Consider the following 21,448-nt stretch of genomic DNA (forward strand, 5'->3'; position numbering starts at 1 on the left):
TGAACAGGAAGAAACAATTAATTTTTTGATCCCATAGAAATTGTGTCATTAATTAGAAACATGATGTGGTTCTAGTTAACTATAGACCTATATCTAACCTTCTTTTTCTCTCTAAGATCCTCAAGAAATTAGTCACTAATCAGCTGTGTGACTTTTTATATATTAAAAGTTATTTGAGGACTTCCAGTCATGATTTAGAATCAATCATAGCACTGAGACAGCACTGGTAAAAATTAGTTATGACCTTCTAATAGCTTCAGACAAAGGACTTGTCTCTGTACTTGTTTTACTAGATCTTAGTGCTGCCTTCGACACTATTGACCATCACATCCTGCTACAGAGACTGGAGCATCTAATTGGCATTAAAGGAACCGCACTGAGCTGAGTTATTTTTAAGCTGATTTTGTTCTGCTTAATGATGCTGCTATAGGCCTAGTCTGCTGGGGGATAATCCTGTTCCTGATACTGTGAGCTTCTCTCCTCTCTGTTTGTATCATTCATGTCTCATCAATGCATGTTACTAATTCAACTTCTTCCCTGGAGTTATTTGTGTTTTGCTCCCGGCATGCTCCTGTTGGCGACTAGCTTGTGAATATAATGGTGCATTTAGCAGCTAAAGAGCCAGTTATTTCCCTCTTGAGCAAAAACAGAGCTAAAAGACAAGATTTTTTTTTTTTTAGGTTGCAACAAACAAGATAACATGATAGTTAATGAGGTTTAGAGGAGCTGGTAGGTGTATTGTGTTACCTCAGAACAGGGCAAGTCTAGCTGTATCCCAGGTTCCAGTGTTTGCTAAGCTAGCCGGCTGCTGTAGCCTCATGTTTACACTGTGCAGATATGAGCGTGGTATTAATCTTTTTATCAACTGGCAGCAGAAACAGAAGAAAAGAAAACCAATATAGATATAAACCAACAGATGAGCAATACACTTAGGGACACAAAGTATCAAGTCATTCATGATAAAGGCACTTGATCATAAGAATCAGTTGGAGTTAAGTGCCTTGTTCAAAGGCAGTGTAAAGTTCAAAGGGGAGGCAAGGCTTTACTAAAAAGGTATATGACGGTAAGACCTATAAATAAGTACTGTACAGATGGATGGAGAAAAGGACGGAGGAGAGAAATGATGGATGGATGAATGAATGAGATGTGAACATTCAAACACCTCAGTCGGGACACCGCCCATTTGGAGCTGAGTGGAGAGAGGAACGGTGGGGGTGAACGAGCCAGGAGATTTGGGAGAGGAGTCAAGTTCCAACGGGCAACAGGCTCAGGCCTTAGCTTGGTTAATTTTAGTCAAGGGCAATTTGTGTGTGTGTGTGTGTGTGTGTGTGGAGTAAAAGAGTATGGGTGTGCAACAATACGGCATCAGTGCTGAAGAGAGAGCATTGTAGAATGCTCTATTAGTAGAGCAGAGTGAGAGAGCGCTGTACAGCTAGCTCAAGTAAGTGAAATTGTTGGTCAGAATTGGGTTTAAGTTGTGTAATGATTTTTTTATCACTGAGATAAACCATTTTGGAAAATAGCAGGTATTACTTGCCCTAAAAATAAATTTAGAAATGACTTAGCATGTCATTAAAGGTGTGGCAGGATGAACATAACATGCCGTCATTTTTAAAGCACTTTTTTATAACCAGATGACAAACAGGGAACTTGGCACTGACCTCACACACACACACACACACACACACACACACACACACACACACACACACACACACACACACACACACACACACACACACACACACACACACACACACACACACACACACACACACACACACACACACACACACACACACACAAACACACACACACACACACACACACACACACACACACACACACACACACACACTGAGCTACTGGACCACAGTACATGTAAAAAATCTACATCTCCTGTGATTAAAATGTGTGGTTTGTACACGTCAGTCTCAGTGCCTGCTATGCTATCAGACACACGGGTATATAGAAGTGTAGATGGTAAGTAAGAGGTGACAGTTAACACAAGGCATCCATATATCAACAAGCACATATGATTTTATATTGTATCTATCCTCAAAACATTAACCAGAGAAAATTAAAAAAAAAATTGATTTTTGAAAAATCAGCTTTGAAATTAAAACACAAGTAGACTATTAAAGGAAAGAAATGACAACAAATAAATAAATACAGGTGTCAGCTGGGATCGGCTCCAGCCCCCCTGCGACAAGCGGTTCAAGATAAATAATAATAATAAATAAAAATCATTAACACTGTCTTTTTGTGTTAGTGTGTGTGTGTGTGTTTGAGGGGGGGGGGGAATACCCTTTAAGTAGGGCCTACTTATCTTGAGACTGACTGGCTAAATGCAGTTGATTGTTTTAGAATTGTACGGATTTTCAAGAATAGAATCAGTATGGGACTAATAATAAGCATCAAGCAGATTACGGTGACAAGGATTTCTTCGACCGCGGTGCATTCAGGGACGCTCAGACATCCAAGAATTGAGACTGCTACTGAGAAGCAGCGTACTTACAAATCAACCAGAGCACTCTGTATTTTCCTGATTGGCTGGTGGGTCTCATGCTGAACCATAGAAGAGTACATAACAGAAAAACATGCATCATCCTCTATGATTGACAATACTCTGGTGAAAACAACAGCTGCCTGGAACAATCGTACATTAATCTAATTCTATTGTTTTCCTGGAAGAACAAGACTTAGAGAGGACATATTAAAGGACAGACTGACATACCTGTACGGAGCTGTGGTATCAGCAGACACAAGAGACAGGCAGAGGGACCAGGACAGACAGAATGGCTATTGTACAGACAGACTGAGTTTTATACAGAGGTGGAAGGGCACTGTGTGTGTGTGTGTGTGTGTGTGTGTGTGTTTGTCTGTGTGTGTCTGTGTGTGTGTGTGTGTATATAAATATGTGTGTGCATGCTGTGAGAATTACTGAGTGTCTGAGTATACAATACAAGAATAACTGAGAATGTGTGCAAATGTGTAGATTTGTGTGTGTATTTGTGTGTTTGTGTGTTTGTGTGTGTGTGGTCAGGGCTGGGGGCCACAGGCGGATTAAGCGGAGGCAGAAAGACGAGCACCTCACAGGATTAGGGAGAACAGAGGGATGACCTCACTGGACAAATGGAGGGGTGATGCAGGGTGGAGAGGGGGATGATGACAAATAAAGATGGAGGGTGTGACAGATGGAAGGAGAGAAAGCTGGCAGAGGAGAACGGGCAGGGGGAGAGGCAACGGAGGAGAAGCAGTTTGTTAAAAGACAATGGTTTTTTGGGGGGGGTGGGGGCAATGGAATGCTCCCCCATGAAGATTGTTTTCCCATATACGGCAGCTACTGTATATGCACTATTGCCAAGCAACTTTAGATAATAGAAGGCCTAAATTATCTTTAAAAAAGATGGTTGCCAAAGAAAGTATCCTCCTGTAAACATCCTCTTTGGTATTGAATTGTTCTCCAACTGTCTTCATCTTTCTGAAACCAGAACACAACAAATGTTGAGGATGACTCATTTTCACTCCTGACACAGAAAAAGAGGCAACAATTGTCTGATGATACTATTATAAAGTCACATTGTAGGGTTGGAATTTGGAGCATAACTAACCTTGAAACTTGTTTTTGTTATACTGTGTTGGGGAGTTCACAGAATAAATGATTAAAGGTTGAATAAGTAGATTATTTATTAAAATGTATATATTTAAAAAAAAATAATACTACCATGGGGCGCTTTGAGGGGTGCAGAATAAAAGTATTGCTTTTTTACATTAAAAAAATGAATATTTTAAATTTTTGACAGGGTTGACAATGACTTTCTGTCCCGTTCTGTTGCCATGGTAGCAGCCAATAGCGTTGGGCGTTGCTGGTTGCCAGGGTTGTCTGTTGTTGGGTGCAGCTACTGTAGGCTGGCACTGGGTGAAATGGAGTTTTCCAATCCTGCAGCCGCTTCGGAGCCTCAGTGAAGGGGGCGTTATTTGTCCCAGCAGCTGAGTGAGCGGAGACGGGCAAAAACCAGAGTCAATATAGGCCGAGCATTCACTCCATGGACTGAGAGAAAGGAGAGAAACGCCATTCAAACGCACGCCCAAATGGCTACGCTTATCCTTGATCGCTAACATCACTTTCAAGCTAATGCTAACTGTCAGTCAAACTCCTCTAATACTTGTTTTTACGGTGTGATTTTCTGGAGGGGATGGGTTCAAATTGGCCCAAACAGACTGATCTCCTGTCTCGCTGCTTGAGACACTCGGCAACGAACCTGGCAACCCGACGGCAGGATTTATTTTTTGTTGTTGCGACTACGATCTTGAGACACTAAATGGCGGTGTTCTGCTCATTCTCCATATTCGACCTTTAACTGACAAATCTGCTACATTTAAATCCATCCAAAATGACTCTGGGCTGCTCTCAATGCAAATTGAGGATCTCCAACAATGCCAAGAAAATGTGGTCTTAAATACTCATATTCACTGTGAAGAATATTAGAAAAGAAAATGATATAAGGAGCAGCAGTAGACTCATAGAACAACCCCCCATGAGAATGACAGGGCGGACGTATAGATGACAGCCATATTTCCCCCGTAATAGAACTTTTGCTCTGTTGATTTGCCGGTCCAGTCAGAGACTGAGGGGAGATGACACAATGTTGAAGGTAAGAATTCAAATGTTCGGGGCCAGAGTCCTGGCTCTGTCCAAAGGTAACAAATTCTGACTGCTGGCACATCTAAAGCTCACTAATTAATGTTTGATTTCATCCAACAACCATCCTTTTTTACAAAAACCAATCACTGTCAATCTAAAAACCGACCACGTCAAAAGTGCCTGTGGGAGAAATGAATGATGTTATTTTACTCTGAAGCACACAAAGCGTGGGCAGGGTGGGGCCAACAGATGTGGATGCTCAGCAGAAGTAGGAAGAGGGAGAGATAAAAAGAGGAGTGAGGGAGGGCAGCGACAGGCGGATGAATGATCCAGAAATAGAAGAGTGACTCTTTCCATGAAAGAGGAGGTTTCTAGTTCACACACAGGTCCAGTTCCAAACCTAAGCACACTGCAAAACACACTGACTGTAGTTTGAGCTGCATCCAGAACGGGTATGACCTCATGCTGTGGAGGTCACCACAGCATTGTTAAAGGAAAGTGTTGAAGGGAGAGCATTCAAATGTCCCTCTGTTAATATCTTTGGTCAAATACAGTATTTACTGAAGACATTGTTCAAAGTTGCAAGTGGCTACATACTGAAAATGTACAGTAAAGTATGAACAAGAAAAGCTAGTCCAAGGCACTTTTGCCAAATGCAGCCATGCAATCTTAGTATTTATTACACAGACTCAAGGGGGTGAGTTTCTCTACTGACCCTTGACTCCACAGAGCACAACTTAACTCATGTCCACTCATTACAGTATCTCATGACCTTCACCAGGTGCTTCAATCTACTGCACCTAAGGCCAAGAATAAAATTTCACACTATTTAAGACTATTTACTGTACCAAACTGTACAGAACTCCAGTTTCTGGATAGTTTCAGCTCTGGTGAATCCAGCAAATCTGATACATTTGCATTGGGGCCGCTGAAAACACGGGGCCTGTAGGGTGCTTTACCTCTGCTGATTCTGGCTGCTGAAGGCTGAAACTTGAACAAAATCTGAGCGTGGAACATGAAACGCTCTCCCCTCCCTCCACAGCTACAGTATCGCTGACATTCTGCAGGGCTCCAGTAGAGCTGCTCAGTGGCCAACTGGTCAACAGCAGATGAGAGGAAACCTTCAACTGTCACTGAAGGAATGTAAGGTGTGCTGTAAAAATTGGCAAATGTTTATTTGTGGCCTTCATATTGTCTTATTAACACATCAAAGTATGCAAACATTTGGATTTGACTGCTTTTAAGTGTCATTCCTCGTGTTAGTTATGTTTACTTTACCAGAACAATCTACTCAGAGATTTCAAACTGCCAAACAGACACTTCTGATGCTCCCAACAACTGGGATTTAACTCATGAATCAAATGACACAGAGAAATGTGGCTTTACAAAAACAAACACTTTTATTATCACAGCATCATTTTTTGGACAAAAAAATAAATAACTGAACATTATTTCAGTAGTTTCAAGAAGATACCACGGACATAGTGACTGTAAGGATCTGGGAAAGAGAAAGAAGAACAACATGTAAGTATGTTGAAGAAATAATGTGTTAGAGACACGTGTGTGTGTGTGTGTGTGTGTGTGTGTGTGTGTGTGTGTGTGTGTGTGTGTGTGTGTGTGTGTGTGTGTATACAGTGCCTATAGAAAGTTATGATGCCCTTTTGAAATAGTCACTTTTTTTGATTTACAGCCTGAAATGATAATACGTAATACGTTCATTGTTATTTACACATTTTGGTCATTCAACATTCAAGTGAAGTAGTTTTCAAAATTTCTGAAAATTAAAAAAAAATGAAAAACTAGAATAGCAGGGATGGAAAAGTGATGAATCCCCAGATTTAATCCTTTGTGGAGGCACCTTTTGCTTAATTACAGCCATCAGTCTGTTTGGATCTGTCTCTACCAGCTTTGTGCACCTACGTAGATTGGCAATATTCCCCCATTCTTCCTGCAGAACTGTTGGAGTTCAGTCAGATTCTGTGGTGAGCGCTGATGGACTGCACTCTTCAAGTCCATCCACAGATGTTCTGTAGGATTCAGGTCCGGGCTCTGACTGGGCCACTCTAGGACATTCACCTTCCTGTCCTTTAGCCACTGTGTTGTTTTATGGAGGTGTGTTTTGGGTCAATGTCATGCTGGGAGGTGAACCGCCTGCCCATTTTCAAGTGATTTCCTCAAGAATGTGGGTTCATTGACAGCATCCATTTTCCCTTCAATCCTGACCAACTGCCCAGTCCCTGCTGAAGAACACAACATAATGCTGCCACCATCATGCTTCACTGTAGGGATGCTGTGTTTTGGGTGGTGTGCTGGGTTTGGTTTCTGACAAACATAGAGCTTAGAGTTCAGCCCAAAAAGTTCCATTTTGGTCTCACCTGACTGTATAACATTTAACACATGGCATCAGAATCTTCAGTATGTTTTTTTTATGAGACTCAGTGTGACATTTTTTCAGAAGAGGCTTCTTTTTTCCACCCTACCAAACATGTAGAACTTGTGAAATTGTTGTCACATGCACAGATTGGAGGGGCGGCCCGATCTAGGCCAGGTCTTGGTGGATCCATATGCCTTCCACTTCTGGACAATACTCTGAACGGTCCTCAGAGGGAGAGTTAAAGCCTTTGAAATCTTTTTAGATCCTTCTCCTAACTTGTGCCTATCCACAACCTAATCCCAGAGCTCTTCTGAAAGCATCTTTCCAACCATGGTGAATTCTTTGTGTTACCATGCAAGACTAGGAGAGGAATCCTCAAGGAACAGCTGATTTTATTCTGAAGTCAAATCAACAGCTGATTTTATTCTGAAGTCAAATCAAAAACACCAGAGTTGATGTCAGGTGGAGGCCAGTTAACTTGGTGTGTAATCTGGAAGGTGATTGGTTAAACCTGAGAATGTTTAGAATGGTTATTCTAAAGGGACTCATCACTTTTACAACACTGATATTCTAGTTTTCATTTTGTATTCATTTTCAGAAATGTTGGAAAAAAAATTCACTTGAATGTTGTAAGGCAAAAAAGTGTAAATCACGCTGGAAAAATAATTTTTTTTATCAGTTCATGCTGTAAAACAAAGAAAGCTACTATTTCAAAATGGTATCATGACTTTCTATAGGCACTGTGTGGTTGTTTACCAACTTTACCTATGTTTTGAAGTGGTGTGAATTTAGAGTTACTGTGTGTCTAACCTGTTTTAACCCATGTGTTAATGCCAGACTGTATTTGTATAGTGTGTGCCTTTAACTGTGCGCTGCATAACTACAAGTACTATAATCTGATTAGTATGAAGTCTGAATGTGTGTTTTATCCAAGTGGCAATGTAGAGTTCAATTGAACAGTCTCAGTCTCACAGTCTATGTGCAGTATAAACTATATGGATGTGTGTGTTGTGTACCTGAGTGCTGCTGTTGTACTGTGCCACACTGTTGTCCTGGTCGATGAGGAAGGGATGGAAGATGTCGAGATAGAAGAGTGAGGGCCGAGCAGTCAACACCAGTCGGTCCTCACCGATGTCCAGGACCAGAGAGCGAGCCGACCGCTGCACAGAAGACAGAATCACTCAGCTGAGACTCTACTACACTGACGGCCTCTGCGTTTATCAATCACATACTGTATAAGATGCAATGGGATGATGTAACTCGATGACATTATATGATGAAGCCGTTTGACTGACTACACTGATCAATGCTGTCTGGGTTGACAATGACAAGACTCAGAACTGATAGTACGTTATTAAAATTAGATATGCACAATAACGTCAGTATATATTAATTCATCCATGATCTGTAACCAGTGCCAGCCATGGTCACAGGGAGTGGGCGAAGGCGGGCTGACACACAGAGACAGACAACAACTGACAGGCAATTCACTAATTAACCTTTAACACCTGCATGTCTTTGGAGTGTGGGAGGAAGCCGGACTACATTGAGAAAACCTCACTACATCTTAGCCCTTTTTACCTTCAGGTGTGCTTAAACTACAGGTAATGAACTTGAAAAATTGCAAAAAATTTAAAACGATCAATTACAGGCTTCCTACACCTTTTCAAAGTCAAATTCAAGCACTTTTCAAGCATTTCAAGGTGCATTTTCATGCTATTCCCGCACCTTACAGCTGGGGAAAACTACATATTTGTATACAGTACAATACTCAGTAATAAGTTTAGTTATTATTGCACTTGTTTATCACATTAAATTAGATATTATTTTCCTATAAACAACCAACATGATGTTTTGAGACAGCTTTCTACAGAGGGGTGACAAATTAAAGGAAAACTAACTCCACATAAAATATAATCACCAGCTATTTTTATAATCTATCTTAAATATGGAGATGTTCTTCTCTCTGTGTTAAATCATACTTTCCATCCTATATTGTGCAGTTTCAAGCACTTTATTCAAAATCCAAGCCCTTTTCAAACCTTGAAAACACCACACTGAAATTCAAGTTTTTTTCAACCTGTACGAGTCCTGCAGTTATCCTATTGGGGTAGGCCATGAGAAGAGGGTAATTATTGGTTATTGTATCAGCTGAAAAAAAATCCACATCGTGCATCCCTAATTCAAATGGGATTCTGAATGCATGTACAAATGTCTTTGTTATTCTGGATTACAGAGGATAGATATACTGTCCTTTGAGCCTCAGAATGGATTTTCTGCCCTGAAAAGAATAAAAGTCAGAGTGAATCTCAGACTGGGGGCTCTACAGTATGATGGAGTACTGATGTAGTATCACCTGTTAATATTGGCCATACCTCTGAGAGACACCGAGAGAGAGTAATAAAATCATTGGAAATCAGAAAAAACATCTCCCAAATTGGCTGCATATCTTTTTGTCCTTTAATGTTTTTTTGGTATTAGATATTTTCCATTTCTATCCTGCTTCTGAGTCGTATTTCCCTAACAGTAGTGTTGTTTTTGGCGGCCTGTTTTACTTTTAGTCTAGTTTTAGTCGACGAAAAGTCTGAGCATTTTAATCTAGTTTTAGTCGACGAAAAGTCTGAGAGTTCTAGTCTAGTTTTAGTCAACGGAAATGTATATTAGTCTCTTTTTAGTAATGCAATTGTATTTAACAAAAGTACCTAGTAGTATTGACAAAACCAACATTTCCTTTTAGCCAAACCCATGCACATATCTTAAGTTTACAGCATGTACAGGTCTAGAATAAGTAATCCAATTTATGTTGATGCCAAATTCAGTTCAGTGTGATTTGCTCTGTGAAATACAAAACTAGTGAAAGTATTTGGCCAACAAGGGGAAGTTTAGTGCACTTATAGAGTGAGTCAGTCTCTCAGGTAGGAACTAAAAACACACACACACACACACACACACACACACACACACACACACACACACACACACACACACACACACACACACACACACACACACACACACACACACACACACACACACACACACACACACACACACACACACACACACACACACACACACACACACACACACACACACACACACACACACACACTTGGTCGCAACTCCAGTGGCTAACGTCTAAAGCTAGCGTTAAAACCCGACTTAGCTAAATGTCATTATGGGATGCTCTGAGGTGTCTCTTTTCCTGTGATTTTGTGGTCGCATTTCTCCAAACACGAGCCCTGCCTGGTGTCAGACTTTGTTCTCATGTTTCTTTAGTTGTCGTTAACGCTAACACTAACGTTAACAATGACCCACAGCAGCGGCATCTTCAGAATCTAAATAATGCGCGTGTAGGGATTGAGGAAGTGACGTCGCCCAGACGCGAGACTGGGAGAAAACTTCGAAATAATAATAATAATAACGTGACTAAATGAGACGAAACAACGTTATTTCGTCTCGTTTTCGTCAACGAAATTGCATTATATATTTCTTCTTAGTCGTCGTCACATGCCCAGCATTTTCGTTTCACCTCATCTAATTTTCGTCACGTGATAAAGGTTCGTTGACGACATTATTTCGTCATCATTTTCGTTGACGAAAACAACACTACCTAACAGGATGGTTATGGTTAAAAGAAAGTAAAAAAGGCAGAAGAAAGTGGGAGAGAAAAAGAGCGTGTTTATGTACACTGGAGGTCAAAGTTAGAGATTAAATGATTAATACTTGATTTGTTCTGGAACACTTATGTTTTTATTGTTCAGAATTAGATAGTATATCCGCTGTGACTATACCACTGCTGTACTAGCATGTTTTTTAAATTACCAAGGCAAAATAAATCAAGTATTAATCATTTGTTCTCTAACTTTGATCTCCATGTTATGTGTGTATTGTATGTCTCACCACTCCGGGCAGCTTTATTTCTGCAATGAGGTACTCTGGGTAACCAGCAGGGGGCTCCACCAGCAACGTGAACTCTGGCCTGGAGACAGAGAGTAAAAAAGAGAGTGGAAAAGATTAAAAGAAAAAACAGACAGAATGAATGAGAAACAAAGGACCAGAGAATAAGTGAGATAAAATACAAACAGGTCTGGCAGAGCTGGGTAATAATTCAACATGATGACATTTAGGGCTGTAGCCATACACTAATCTCATGATACGATACAATACTATACATAATTTTCTGAAATATTTTAAAGGGGCAGTGTGATTTTGATGACATCTTGTGAGTGTTCCATTGACTGGGATTGAATTAATAAAAACTGAAAGAATCAATTACACAATATATGGCTCTAACTGGACAACAGAGATGGTAACAAGTCACTTTTTGCAAGTCCAAGTCAAGTCTCAAGTCTCTGAGGGAAGCAGCAAGTCCTAATCAAGTCTCTTATGGTTTTAATAAATAATAAAATAGAGTTTAAGTGCAACTGTATTGTATAATTACACAACGTCCCAACTAATGACATCTTATAACCTAGTGTAAATAAACAAAGTCTGCTGCTCTCTTTACCTGAACTAATTAGAGACACACCTGAAACTCCAAAGGGCTGTTGCATGAAGGCAGATATAAGACATCCGGGATGAATAAAAAAGCCTTGAATTAGTCTGGTCTGATCATCCTGGATTAATCAGGATGATAATGTATATTTGTATATTTGCTGTTTTACTTGTTATTAGGGTTATTCAACCAAACATTGATTTCTGAACTGTCAAAACATTAGTATTGTGTTATTTTAAAATGAATATGAACTTGGTTTATTTGCATTATTTGAGACGTGAAAACACTGCAACATTTTGTTATTTTGACCATTTGTCATTTTCTGCAAATACATGCTCTAAATGACAGTTTTTTATTTGGAATTTGGGAGAAATGTTGTCAGTAGTTGATAGAATAAACCAAAACTGTTCATTTTACTCCGACACATACCTATAAATAGTAACATCAGATAATCTGATCATTTTGCAGTGGTCTCTTAATTTATTCCAGAGCTGTCTGGTTTTGCCCTGTCTTTGAATATAACATATAACAGGCAGACACAAAGAGGTTTACCTTCTGGGTGGATCAGTGGAGCTCTCCCTGTAGGTAAAGGGACATAGAGTGGGAGATATGATATGAATATCTGATAGAAATCATAAACTCATAGGAAAACACCCTGCCCCCATGCATTTTTTAAGTCATAAAATGAAGAGAAATGTAATTGTTTCAATCTTTGGCTTTAGTGAATATACTTGAAATACATAGTAGCAGTAGTTGTAGTACTAGTAAACATAGTAATAATCTAATATCGTCTTCAAATTGTTGAAAAACTTTTAGATGACTGCCAGGCCATTGAAAGGAGTCACCATAAAAACCAGCTTTGGGGAATGACACCTGCAGGAAAATCGGGTCTGCAATTGCAGAGAGACTCAATAACTGGCACACTATCATAGAACATTGGGATGATTGATTCATTTCACTGAGGCGTCCACAGTCTAAACATGTGTACAATAAATAAATAAAAAATATTTCCACCATCCATTAGATGTTTTGTTTTTTTGGTGACTCTCCCTCTTTTCAATGGTCTTGGATTACTGGAGCCCTGAAGGAAATAAACTACAAGTATATAAATGCAAGAAGGTCATACTGACAGGTGTAACATGCATTTTATGAGCTCTTAGAAACTAATAGAAAATAATCGGTTTTTCTAAGAAATGTGTGTCTGATTAAGCGTCATCAAGACATTTTTCAAGAGAAAGAAACACCGCTCTCTATAATGTTTCCATATTTGAAAAGTTGGACAGTTGACTTTGTCTTTGTCATAAAACTGTGAAACTCAAAGATGTCAGTCGGCATATGTGTTCACACGCATCTGTGAGATTCCTTGAATTGCCTTTCTGGGAACAATAACATTCCTTGAACTGAACAGACAGAGGGAGGGAGAGAAAGAGTCAGACGGACGTACTGAGGCTGCAGCTCCTGAATCACTGGCCTGCTTTTCGTCCGGATGTTCTGCTCAATAACAGAACCCAAGAACTTTCTGTTCTTCAGCACCTTCCAGTCTGTAGAAACACAAACAACAATCTCAACATCTGCTCCCAATGTGACACACACGCACACGCACACGCACACGCACACACACACACACACACACACACACACACACACACACACACACACACACACACACACACACACACACACACACACACACACACACACACACACACACACACACACACACACACACACACAGACCTCTACTCAGCTCCAGATTGTATTTGTTCTCCAATCCCTCTAAAGACACCAGGATAATAAACTGCTGGAACAAGGGATCTTTCTACAAGACACAAGAATACATTTTATGCTGTGACACATTTTCAGTTTGTTTTCACTTAGTATTTATATCATGAACAATGGCATTTCCATTCACATATCCTTAAGTTACTGCTTAGGAATACAATGAGTAGAAGTATAAAACTGGCATATTCTACAAGAAAATAATAGGAATATATGATCCATCATGAATAATTAGTGACGATATAACAGTGCACAAGAGTGGTCTTAAAATTGACCCACTGACAGTGGAAAAGGGGTTTGGCAAAAAGTCAGGTCAACCATGATTCCGATTTAATGATAGGGTAGGTCATTTTCACATGGTTCAGCTGCACTTTTAAACCACTGATCAGCTTTACATTAACTGGACTGTGTTGAAGTAAGTCATATTAAACTGGTTCCTTCAGTTTTGTCAGATAATAAATACACTTGTAGCTTTCTAAAACAGTTTAGACGGATGTGATGCATTTGAAATACATAATGTTGTTGAAGTTAACGTGATAACATGATTTTGACGCGCGATTAACACATGCACGTTCTGAAGAAACAAAGCTCCTTGAGCAGAAATGGTTAAAGAGGCTCTTTTGAATGTCAAGTTGAGCTTCAAAGCTCTGGCAGTTTCTCAGGTCAAGACCAAAGTTGTCTGATTTACTGTCCGTGTGAACTGAGTTCCCCCCGGAGCAAGTCCACTCTCAGATACCACCTGCTGGCCGAGAGAACAGCTGATACACAAAGCTCTCCTCCCCTCACCAAAAGCAGACGTGTCATATTTGTCCACTCCCATGTGGATAAGATTATTAAAACTTGAAAAATATCTTTTTAAGGCACATTTAGAACAGAGAAGAAAAATGTGTGATTCATTTGTGATTAGTTGAGAGTTGGAAATGGACATTTTATTTATCTGTTTATTTGGGGCATGTCAGTTAAATAATTTATCATCCCATATTATCTTAGTTTAAATCATAAAATTCCGAAAGGGAAAGCGGGAGAAGCAAAAGCTTCTCTAGTCCTGCCCCCGTTACCACATTAACACATTACACTGACATAACATGTTTCGTCAGCAGGTAGTAATCAGAGCTGCAGTCCAGCTTTAGACAGTCAAACAAGACAAAAAACATCTTGCTTACGCAAAAGTTGATATTTGCCTCGTACTGTGCTTTTCAGTGTCAGCTATTGTTTTGGTACAAGTGGTTTTTCGTTTTACTCCCATTTCAGTGTCTGCTGACTCCTGCCTCTGACCTTTATCAACCCTCATTCTGAGTCATTCTGTAATGATTAATAGTCATATTTACATACTTCTTTATGAAGACACTCAGTTTTTATGATTTTTTGACTTCCTCATCTAGATCATTCCACTGCCTGACACCCTGACATGACATGGTGAAGGATTTTAAGGTAGTCCGTACTTTTCTCTGCCTGAACATCATGTTCCCTCACAGACTGTGTCCCTCCTCTCTGTCTGGAATAGGATTTGCAGGTTGTGGGGGAAGCTTTTGTTGGCAGCCTTGTGCATCATCTGTACTGAGCAATAGTTTAATAAATCATATATTTTGAGTATTTTCGATTTGATAAATAATTGATTTGTATGTGCCCTATAACTGGCATGATGTAGAATTCTCAAAGCTCTTTTATTGAGTATAAGCAGGTGATGTGTCTTGCCTCTATAAGTGGGTCCCCACACCTTCCCACAGTATTGCAGGTGTGGAGATTAATCATGTGATTAATCATGATTAAATGTTTTAATCGATTGACCTAATTATTACACAGTATTAACCAACTCTGAAATAACCATCTCTGAAATTAGACATATGTGCACTTAAAACACACACACACACACACACACACACACACACACACACACACACACACACACACACACACACACACACACACACACACACACACACACACACACACACACACACACACACACACACACACACACACACACACACACACACCTACCTGGCACTTTTGGAAGAAGTTCTGGTTGATGACCACATCATATGCTGTGCAACCCTGAGAGTCTGTTAAGAGAGAAAGACATGAATTCAATCTGAGCATGGGAAATTGGGGACTCAGGTCAAACTCATTCCTTCAAACGCTTCCCTTCTGTGAGCATAGAAACGGTGGAGCTCTGTCTAACATGTAGCTTTGGAACACACAAATACTCTATTCAATTTATTTAATTCAATTCAATTTTATTTATAGTGTCAAATCATAACAAAAGTTATCTCAGGACACTTTACAGAGTAGGTAAAGACCACACTCAATACTCTACTAAGATTAATATAGAAAAGGTTATTTCTTTCTTATCAGAGAACTTGGCATTGGTGTTAACCTTATATAGTGCCTTAATAAAGACCAGCAATTGAGCAGTCTTACACACAGACAAAACTAACTCAAAGATCCAGCACAGCTGTTCCGATCTTGGAAAAAAGAGTGATGAATTTGATGCAGGGGCAAATGTAGGATTTTTGTAAATCAGTTGAAAAGAATCAGGTCAGGAACTGTCTGCTGCCTGCACCGTCCTTTTTTCCAAATCTACCGTACATTCACCATCGTTTCTGAGTCTGTCCATGCTAATAATTCTATAATTCAGCGACACATAATCCAGCAAAGAGTACTCTGTTCTACCCTGGTATTCACGCTCTTCTTCTCACCACACCTCTGTGTTTCTCATGAACATGAAATGGACAGACATTCTCTTCTCCAAAACCAGTTTAGTTTCTGTAGAACTTCTCACAGAACTTGATCACAATTATTTTTGTCTTTTTGTGTTTTTTTTGTTTTGGAATCCCTTCAGTCTCCTGTGCTGCAGTACCACTCGCTGCCTGAACTGTATGATGCTGTTTTTCCAAAACACAAATAGAACTAAAACCAAGTACAATAGAGTGCTGGATGAGCACTTTTGCGTTCCCTCCTCTCCAAGTCGGTGTTTTTTTTTTTTTATGGGTTTTCGGTTGGATGCCTTAAATAGAGTCTGTGATAAAACACCAGCTTAAAGCAATTTTTACTTTTCTGGCATTTTTTACACTTGTCTTTTGTAATCTTAAAGTGTTCCTCCCAATAAGCGTATGGCTCATTAGAATGTAAAAGGAACCCACCAGGTGTTGAAACTCATCAATTCTCATATATTTATGATAAAAGTCTGACCCAGGATTCCCGCCTGTCATCCGTCGCTCCGTTTCACTTGCACTGCTCACTTTCTCAACGCATGGGTCCGGGGAAGAGGGAGCTTCAGAGGTCAGGCAGAGGGAAGAGGGTGGGACTCTGGAGGGAGGCCGAGATGTTCATGTTCAAATTTTTACTAAGTGCTATGTGACATGCCAGAAGGGTAAGAATAGCTTTAAAAGATTTGAATGTTTTGTTTTAGCTGGAAGCTAGTGAGTGGTTAGCTGGAAGCTAGTGGGTGGTTTGTTAACAGCCTAACATTCGCTTTTTACTTCTAGCGACCTCATTTACCCTTCAATAATCATAAGTGAGGTGTTCATTTGGGAAGGTTATCTTGCTGAATAAACGTGAAAGTAACATAAACGTTTGTTCGCCACGGATCTTATTTTCTGCAATGATCCAAAATCCTATGGACAAACCCCACTGATTTTTTGTAGAGGTGGAGCCTACAAAAATTCGTCATTCCCACTCTATACTTAAGTTAGTCATTTCTTGCATCTGTGAAGTGCCTCTGGGGGGATTTACGCCTAAGATTACTGTGACTACAGATGAATATGTCCAGCCAAAACTCTATAACCTCCTGTGCCAGTAGTTCAATGCCATCATTAAAGAGGTACTGAACACTAAATTATATAATTGTACTGTGATGAAACAAAATGCTGGTGTTTATATTGGCATTTCTCACCAAATGTACAAAAATCAGCATTTTGAGTTGAAAATGGCTCAACCCCCCCTACTGTTTTAAATCAGCCCTCCCCTGCAATGCTGAGGTAGAATCGAGAGCCGTGTTGAGCCATTTATAACACATGAAATGCTGTTTTTTTTTTATACATTTGGTGAGAAACGGCAATATTAACACCAGCATTGATATGTTTCATCATGGTACAGTCATATAATTTAGTTTACATCTAAAAAAACACAACAGTGTGCAGTACCTCTTGAACACAGATGTCTAAACAAAGAAGCTTTTTTTTTTTTTTTTAAAGCATTATGAAAACAATCGCCCTCTGTCATATCTCAATGAAGGCATGAATGCAACAAAAATCTTTAAAACATTAATTAAATTAATTTCTGCATGAGCACAGGTCAAACTCGAATAACACCTTGGTCAAAGGCATCTGCTGCTTTAGTCACATACTGTTGTCTAATTCTGTGTGTGGCTCGCCGAGGCTCATGGGAACTCTGTAGCCACTGGGATCTTCTGATTGGAGCAGCTCTACAAGCTCCTCTTTGGACAGTTCTGGTGGTAGTGGGACTGAGTTTGACTGACAGATGTTGACGAAGACCTTTTGCTTTCCTGGCTCTGAGAGAGTCTTCACACACATGCCTGAGAGGGCGGAGAGGAGAAAGGGAGAGAGAAATAAAGGGGGAAAGAAAAAAAAGAAAAAAGACAAACAAAAAAGCATAAATCATATCGATGAACAAACACTCTTCCAAATTTAAAGGCTTGATGTAAGTTATAGCTACTTACCAGGTTGTGGTCGGATTACTTTGGATTCTGGATTTTCAGTCTGCATCTTTCCCATCGTCTAAAGATAACCAGCAGTCCATTTAAGTTTATGAATGCAGATGGGAGTTTTACACATATTCAACTACATCAAAAGAAAAATTCTTGAGTGTCAAAGTTTATATATAACATGAAGTATTTGAAAAATTGAAAGAGAATGAATTCAAGACAAACTAACTTGTGTGTATAGTGTATACAGTCTCTTATTTCTGATGCCCCAATTGGGCTTGTGTGTGCATATGCATCATAAGTGTCTTTATTACGTGATATGGGTCTTGGGCTTGTGTGTGTTAAATTGGCTTGAAAGTCACTGCTCCCACCTTTAAATTTGACGTAGATGTAGAAAATATGGAAGACAGATGTAAAGTATGGAGACTTTAAAAAATCCTTTTGGAGCCATGCCCTAAAGTCCAACAAGAAGCCGGCCATTTTTAATTCACTGTGGCATTTTTCCACAAAGTTGGAAGGTTGCATCTAAAGACCTTTATAATGTTAAATTGTGAAGCTTTTGAGGATTCATGGAACACCCTTGATGTGGCGTGGTGGTGAATTTTGCTCAGAACATGAAAAAGGAAGTTGTCGTAACTCGCCTTTCACATTATCCAATCTGCCCCAAATTTCACATTCTGGATGAGAGCACTGCTGTAGCTGCAATAACTGGGCTCCATTACGCCCCCAAAAACACGCTATGGTTGGAAAAAGTTAGTTTGAAATTTGGTGAAATTGTTGCTCTCATCTTAAAGAACATGGTGACATTATTTATTTATTTTTTTCGGCTGCCAAAGTTTTGTGTGTTCATTTTCATTTTACGAACGCATATTTGAGACTTTCAGGATGCACTAAGATGCAACAAACTAAGCACGCATGTTCAAACCAACTATATTTTTGATTTGATTTTATAATGTGGCTTGGGTGTGGAATCAATAATTTGCATTGCCCATGCCGAAAATCCTGTCTTGAGTCATGCACGCAGTGTGTGATGGTTGAATGTATGATTGGGTCTGCCAGCATCCCACCAGCCCTCCCGACACATCTGGGGTGCAAGGGCCCGCTTAATGTTGCTTGCAGCTTTAATTTGTTATTTACAGTTTTTGCTCTAAATAAATGCACACTAATGCGCTGATGATGTGGCAGGGTGAACTAGAGAAAAGACTGTCTGTGTTTGAAATGCTTTTTGCATGGTGTAGTATTATCTTGTGTTTCTCTTGACATTTCCAGTAAATCTAGTGTAATCCAGCAGAGGACAAAAGAGTAACACAACAAGTTCCCTGACTGAACTTAAAACTGGCCTAACTCAAAATATTTAATAAATCGATGCAATGATCAAAAATCAAATCAGAATTAGCAGCTTAGAAAATACAAAATCCTTGTTACTATTTGTGCTTTATACACAATATACATGAGTATTTTTGCAGAATGTCACAAGCCCTCTGTTTATATGAAGGCTTGGCTCACTCAGCTCACTCTCAGGCCAAATGGATTTTGGACAGCTACAGAGCAGAGGTCTGGTTATGTAAGCAACCACAATCACAATCACAAGACAAAACTGTATCCAAATGACACTAAAGGAAATTCAATGAAAAGATTGAAACTCAGACATGACAGTGGTATCAACCTGTTCATGTCACTAACTGCAATAAAGCAAATGCACATATTACCCAACATGTTCAAATATTCCTTTAAAGCCTTGTGACTTTTGAAAGAAGAAATATCACAGTGTTCCTCTTCATCAGCAGCCATGAAATGAGCTCTTTCTCAGTTCTATATATTCCCAAATTTTTGCTGTTCTGGTAGTAGTAGTAGCTTATGAATGATAAGGTTTTGAAGGATACTGCTGTGTAACTGCCATTGCTGAGTCATTAACTGCTTGCTTATTCTGTACTTTTGCTATTGTCACACTATATTTTACCCTTCACCATCCTGCAATTGTCACTTGTGGTCAAAACGTTACCTGTTAATCAAAAACTACATACACTTTAAATCAATATTACCTCTAACAGCAGCTGTTGATACAGCTCCTCTTGCTGCTGTAACTCCAGCTCAGAGTTGAGGAGTGACGAGTCCGTCATAATGGCTACAGGTAAAAACAGGATTTTGAGAAGGTGGTTAGAAATCACCCAACAGCCAAAGCTAGCCCGGACGGCCGGTGTTATATTTTTTTAATAGCAGAACAATTGATGAGCTTCCAAAAAATCCCCCTTCATATTCCTGTTAACATCATCAGGGTAACTTTTTTTTAAAAACTTTGACAATCTCTTCTTGAACTATAGAACACATTGTATATAGTTTACACGCTGAGTAATACTCGTGACAAGTAAACTATGTGTGTGTGTGTGTGTGAGTGAGAGAGAGAAATCTGGGAAAGCCATTGAAACAGCTTATTTACAAGTAGGAAAGAACAGATCTACTTGTATCACCTGCTGCTTGTACTACATGCAACCTGAAGCTGCGTATTAAACAGCAAATGCTTCTAACCCTAAAACGTATGTCTCCATTTTTAACTGGCCTGCATGCAGCCAGTTACATTTGATTGTGTGCAGCCTGTCGTGTATTGTTTATTGCAAAATGTGTTGATGTATACTGTAACTTCAGTGTGTTTACATTGTTTTGAAAAATAATATTGCAAAAGAGAGCTTGCTTTCAATGGACTTTTCCCCTGTTTAAATACAGGTTTAATGATTCAATACATAGAGTAATGTCATGACAAATTCACAATACACCTTTAGCTGGACTAGCTAGCATAATCCCAGGTGGACTCGGAAAACTGGACAGAAAGTAAACGTGATATTAATGAATAACTTACAACATTTAGTTTTAGATGCAGACAGTGTAAATAATAAGATAAGCCTGCAGTCCTCGCCTGGGTTTCTTTTTAACACGCATGTGCGAAAATACGCTTACTTCATAATAAAGTTGAATTGTACTACTCAGGAGGTCTTCTTAGACAGGCGGGTATGGTATTGGGCTTTAGATGTCTCTACAACTGTAAGGAGTATAAATAGTTAGCCTCAGTCTGGCTTTACTACTTTTCCTATCAAAGCTCATTGACACTGGCAAGTGAAAGTCGTCGCCTGGCAACATGTCTCATACAGTCTATGCTCATGAGGTGTTCTCTCCCGTTCGGTTCAGAGAAGTTAGCATAGCTTTAGCTTCCTAGTAGTGCATATATTATCAGACTGGCGTCTTGCTTTGTCTTCTAACGTAACACCAGACAGTTCCACTCTGCTGTGTGTACTGCGTGTTTTCATCTCTACACTCGTCATTACACATGTGTTTAAGTTACCTTTCTACCCGTTCCGGTTATTGCTGTGAGATGTGGCGGCTGTATACAGTCTAAGGTATGGGTTCACTGCATCATCAACGCAGCAGAAACACTTCCGATGCGGAACCTTCAAAATAAAAGCGCCATCTACCCGCGCATATATACCGATG

At 39.6% G+C, this 21,448-nt stretch overlaps 1 protein-coding gene across 1 annotated transcript; it reads right to left on the minus strand.

The window, feature by feature from the left end:
• Positions 1–6,025: 6,025 nt before the first annotated feature.
• On the minus strand, positions 6,026–21,372 carry pih1d1 (PIH1 domain containing 1). Its single transcript, XM_083932113.1, has 11 exons — positions 21,300–21,372; positions 20,008–20,090; positions 17,981–18,038; positions 17,648–17,836; positions 15,301–15,362; positions 13,258–13,339; positions 12,965–13,061; positions 12,073–12,099; positions 10,926–11,004; positions 8,039–8,182; positions 6,026–6,146 (listed from the first exon to the last, which is right to left on the minus strand). The coding sequence occupies exons 2-11, from the start codon at positions 20,083–20,085 to the stop codon at positions 6,111–6,113; spliced, it is 852 nt and encodes a 283-aa protein (XP_083788239.1). The 5' UTR covers positions 20,086–20,090; positions 21,300–21,372; the 3' UTR covers positions 6,026–6,110.
• Positions 21,373–21,448: the final 76 nt, after the last annotated feature.

This window comes from Echiichthys vipera (genome assembly GCF_963691815.1).
Source record: "Echiichthys vipera genome assembly, chromosome: 17".
Lineage (NCBI taxonomy): Eukaryota > Metazoa > Chordata > Actinopteri > Perciformes > Trachinidae > Echiichthys > Echiichthys vipera.